A 4,455-nucleotide genomic window follows, 5' to 3' on the forward strand; every position below is an offset into this window, starting at 1 on the left:
CCCAAGTCTCCGTCGGGACCAAACTTTTGAAAGCGGCCATTTTGATTAAAAAAGAGATAAAATCATTTTTAGTCCTTAAACTTGATATTTTTTTAATTTGCTCCTTAAACTTTTTTGTCTACATTAATTCCTGATTTTGAAAACTTTTTCTATTTTTGATTAAATTTTTTGATCAAATCCAACCAATCTCAATCTAATTTATATTAACAAAGAAATAGAAAAGAAAAGAAATGCCAAAAGCATCTGATTTTGCACAGTGTAAATTTAATAAGTAGCATTGAGAAGTACTCTTTTATGAGATTCTATATGTTCTAATAATTAAGCTATCAGAATAATGTATTTGAATTCAAAAAAGTTGATTTAAAAAAGGGTAAAATTTCGTCTAACGAACATTTTCTATCATTTTTTTGTTTGCTTTATAGTATTAATTATTTTAAAAACAATGGATGAACATGTTGAAGTAAAAGAAAATGAACAAGTAGAGCTGCAAAGTCGTAAAAGTCTTCCCAACTCTTGCAATATTTACAGTACAAGCCAAAGCAAAGCACATCTGATTGTTGTTGAAGAAGCAAAAACTTGAAGCAGAAGAAAGAATAATAATAATAAACCAAGGTCTATGCTCGGGACCTACTTTCAATATCCGTGACTATCACAGAGAGACGGCTGTTTCATTTCTTCAGCTCCTATTCTGCTGCTCAAAAACCTCCAATTTTTTATTTAGAATCTCTCAAATTTTCTTTTTTGGTTGAGTTTCTCTCTCTGGAATTTCTCTTTACTTTTTAAAATATAATATATTTATTGGTGGTAGTGGTAATATAATAGTGGATGGGGAGAAAAATGTGATCTTTGTATTCTTATGGCCGTTTATGAATTCTCCCCCACAGGCAAAACAAAGTCTTCTCTTTCACACCCTTTCAATCCCCAAGCAAAAAGAACATGGGAAGAAGAATCTAGGGTTTGACAACACCAAGTCCAACAAGGTCTGTTTTCTTTTTGGTACCTTTCCCCTTGTTTTTAATGGAAGAGCTGTTTCTGCTTTGATCTTTGTCTGCTCTCTCTCTTCTTTCTTTCCTGTTTGTTTTTTTTGTCCCTCTTAAATTTTAAGCTAAATTTGAAGTCCTTAAAGATCATTTGGATACCTGAAAATTGATTTTTTTTTATTGCTGGGTTTTTCTTTTTTTGTTTAAAAATCTGACCTTTAGTGTGAACTTTACTGTTTTAGTGGTATGTTTTGGTTTAGGTGATTTGGGTTTGAGGAATTAGGATTTTCCTTTTGTGTTTCCGGGGTTTGGTAATATGGAGGAGGTTGAAGAAGCTAACAAGGAAGCAGTAAAGAGCTGCCATAGAGTTTTGAGTATTTTGTCTCAGCCTAAAGATCAAATTCCCTATAGAAATTTAATGGCCGAAACTGATGAGGCTGTTTTTAGGTTCAAAAGAGTGGGTTCCCTTTTAAATTCTGGTTTAGGACATGCAAGGGTGAGGAAGATGAGCAAATTAGAAACTCCTTTCCCTCAAAGCATCCTTTTGGATAATCCACACCATAAGTCAACAGATAATTATCCATCAAAGGCTTTGCAGCTTGGTTACCATGAAAACCCGTCTTTGGAATTGGGTTCAAATGGTAAAAACCCTCTTCAACTCGCCCAACAGGCACCGTCCGGACACTACCGTTTCCTTCACCAACAACAGCAACAGCTGCAACAAAGGTTACAGCTCCAACAGCAGCAGCAAATGAAGCATCATCAAGCTGAAATGTTGTTTAGGAAGAGTAATAGTAGCGGCTTTAACTTGAAATTCGATAGCTCTAGCTGCACACCTACCATGTCATCGACCAGGTCTTTTGTTTCTTCGTTGAGTATAGATGGTAGTGTAGCTAACTTGGATGGTGGGAGTGCCTTCCATGCAATCGGGGTGCCTTGTTCATCCAATCAGGGTTCCCAACAGAAAAAGAAGTGTTCTGGTAGGGGAGAAGATGGGAGTGCCAAATGTGGAAATAGTAGCAGTAGATGCCACTGCTCCAAAAAGAGGTTATTTTCCCAACAATTGCTTTTGTTTCCTTTTATATGGAAGGGGTTTGATATAGTCTTTCTATTCCCCCCCTAACTGGTTGTGCTCCATCCTCAGGAAACATAGAGTAAAGAGATCGATCAAGGTGCCTGCAATCAGTAACAAGCTTGCCGATATTCCTCCCGATGATTACTCTTGGAGAAAATATGGGCAGAAGCCAATCAAGGGTTCTCCTCACCCTAGGTAATTGTCGTCGTCTTTTATATGCATCACACTGAGATTTGATATTCTTGTTGTGTGAATTCTGGTATTGCTGTAACCCAGTTTTGCTTGCGACATTACAAATTTAAGTGCATAAAGGAACTTTCACATTAACTAATCGATGTTAGTTTGTTCAGTGTCTGTATTTTTTTATTTATCACTTCAATCAGTCAGAAGTGTTAGGGGCTTGAAATGGAGAAATGCTCTTTCTTCCTCTCGTTTTTCGGAACATTTAGCACACTGTTGAGTACCTAGCCAGCCTCGATATTACAATGTTCTAGGATTTCGGTTCTATTTTCATGTTTACCTTCAGGCCAAGCCGAATGGAGATGCATTTTTAAATCTTCATGTATACTATTTAAGATGGTGATTAATGGTTAATTTATTTGCACGACGTGGAATGTACTGAAATGTATTGACACAGGAAGCATTTTCTTTGCTGGTGCAGGGGATACTATAAATGTAGCAGTACAAGAGGTTGCCCTGCAAGGAAGCATGTAGAAAGGTGCTTGGAAGAGCCATCTATGCTTATAGTTACCTATGAAGGCGAACATAGTCATCAACGGTTACCATTGTAATCAACAAAATCTTAGTCTCGCCGAAAACTCTTCTAACCTCTATTGAAGACTTGCTCCTGTACATATTTTGCATGTTTTGGGCACGGGATAGAGCAGTTTCATTTTCTTTTCTTTTTTTCTTTTGGGGGGTGGCATTCCGAACCTTAACAATTGTGGTTTAAATTGTAAGGCTATGGTGGAGCAGAAGGAATGGTAGAATTGGGGTCTAATTGAAAAAATTCCAAGATCGGTGATCAGATTAGAATCTATACTCAGCTCAACATATATCATTTTGCAACTGAAAAGATTTTCCCCAAGTTTCTAATAACAATAATAACAAATGCAACGTCAAAGATGCAATTAGGATTTACAGTAGATTTAAGACTGAAATAGGAACTCAACTCTATCAGTCATCAAAAGGAGGGGAATCCAAATACTGATCTCATCACTAGATGAAGATAAAATATTTCTAATTCAAGAAGCAAAAGCGTTCATTGGTTACTACTAGTTCACTACAGCAGATATGGCTAAAGAAACGGATAGCTTTTAACTAAGTTCTGTTCTAACTTTTGAGTACTCATTGTAGGACAAGCAGGCAGCACTAGATACGGTGACCAAAACTCAATAACAAACAATAAGGTACATGCAGAATCTTCACTTGAGAGGAATAAACCTGGATGAATGGGTGGCACCGATACCAGGCCTTCCGTGCTTGACGGGCTTGTACGAAATTGAGAATTCAGCCAAGTAATGGCTAATCATTTCGGGCTTGATTTCCACTTGATTGAAAGTCTTTCCATTGTAAACACCAATTATACTACCAATCATTTCGGGAACTATAATCATGTTGCGGAGATGTGTTCTAACAGGCTCGGGTTTCTCACCAGGTGGAGCCTCTCGTTTCTATTTCAAAACAGCAGAAAAACATTCTCATTACAGTTGCAATCTACCTTAATTTTGGTCATTATCAGCAAAGAATAAAATAGTTCAAGGAAACAATTGTCAATCAAGGGGAAAAAGCTAATAGTTCATTTAATTTCTCAATAGTATAAAAGATGGGGAATAGAACACTTACGGCCTTGCGCAATTTCTTTATCAGAGCCATTGGCTTCCTCTTCAAACCTCTCTGAAACCTACCAAAAAAATAAAGCTATCTTATTTTACGAATTACAAGGCATAAAAACAAGCATAGATACAAAGGAAACAGATCAACTAATGATAATAGCGCGTGGTAACCTTCGGCGAGCACGAGCGGGAAAGAGTTTGACGAGCTCATCAGTGGACATGTCCAAGAGAGCGTCGAGATCAACACCTCTGAAACTGAACTTCTTGAATGTTCTCTTCTTCGGCACCCCTGATGCAGCGACATGGGCTTCCACATCAGCCTAGACAAAAAAAAAACGAAAAAACACAGAAAATAAGGTGACATTGTTAAGACTGTTTGGATACCGAGAAAATTGGAGAAAACATTCTGCATGTGAAGCAAAATTGAAAGTAATCAAAGATAAGTGGAGTGAATAACGGTGTCGAGACCATGGTCAGAGACGAAGCAATAAACAGCACCGAAGTACTTAATCCGCGGATGGTGAGAGTCTGCTGTTTCTAGGGTTTTGAGGATTGCAGTCTGAGT

General features: G+C 37.4%; 2 protein-coding genes across 4 annotated transcripts; one reads left to right on the top strand and one right to left on the bottom strand.

Annotated features, from left to right (window-relative positions):
- Window positions 1-705: 705 nt before the first annotated feature.
- Window positions 706-3,044, top strand: LOC120188631 (probable WRKY transcription factor 21). Of its 3 annotated transcripts, none has more exons than XM_039192036.1 (4): window positions 706-1,249; window positions 1,286-2,027; window positions 2,125-2,250; window positions 2,717-3,044. In XM_039192036.1, the coding sequence occupies exons 2-4, from the start codon at window positions 1,297-1,299 to the stop codon at window positions 2,844-2,846; spliced, it is 987 nt and encodes a 328-aa protein (XP_039047967.1). In that variant the 5' UTR covers window positions 706-1,249; window positions 1,286-1,296; the 3' UTR covers window positions 2,847-3,044. The 3 variants fall into 3 exon arrangements, with proteins under 3 accessions (XP_039047967.1, XP_039047966.1, XP_039047968.1); XM_039192035.1 differs by having other exon boundaries at window positions 706-980; window positions 1,241-2,027; XM_039192037.1 differs by having other exon boundaries at window positions 707-980; window positions 1,428-2,027.
- A 191-nt stretch (window positions 3,045-3,235) lies between these two features.
- Window positions 3,236-4,455, bottom strand: LOC120188632 (40S ribosomal protein S15-4-like). The gene is made up of 4 exons (XM_039192038.1): window positions 4,359-4,455; window positions 4,062-4,210; window positions 3,901-3,958; window positions 3,236-3,728 (listed from the first exon to the last, which is right to left on the bottom strand). Exons 1-4 carry the CDS (start codon window positions 4,359-4,361, stop codon window positions 3,480-3,482), a joined length of 459 nt encoding a protein of 152 aa, XP_039047969.1. The 5' UTR covers window positions 4,362-4,455; the 3' UTR covers window positions 3,236-3,479.

The sequence above is a fragment of the Hibiscus syriacus genome, unplaced genomic scaffold (genome assembly GCF_006381635.1).
Source record: "Hibiscus syriacus cultivar Baekdansim isolate YM2019G1 unplaced genomic scaffold, ASM638163v2 tig00116951_pilon, whole genome shotgun sequence".
Lineage (NCBI taxonomy): Eukaryota > Viridiplantae > Streptophyta > Magnoliopsida > Malvales > Malvaceae > Hibiscus > Hibiscus syriacus.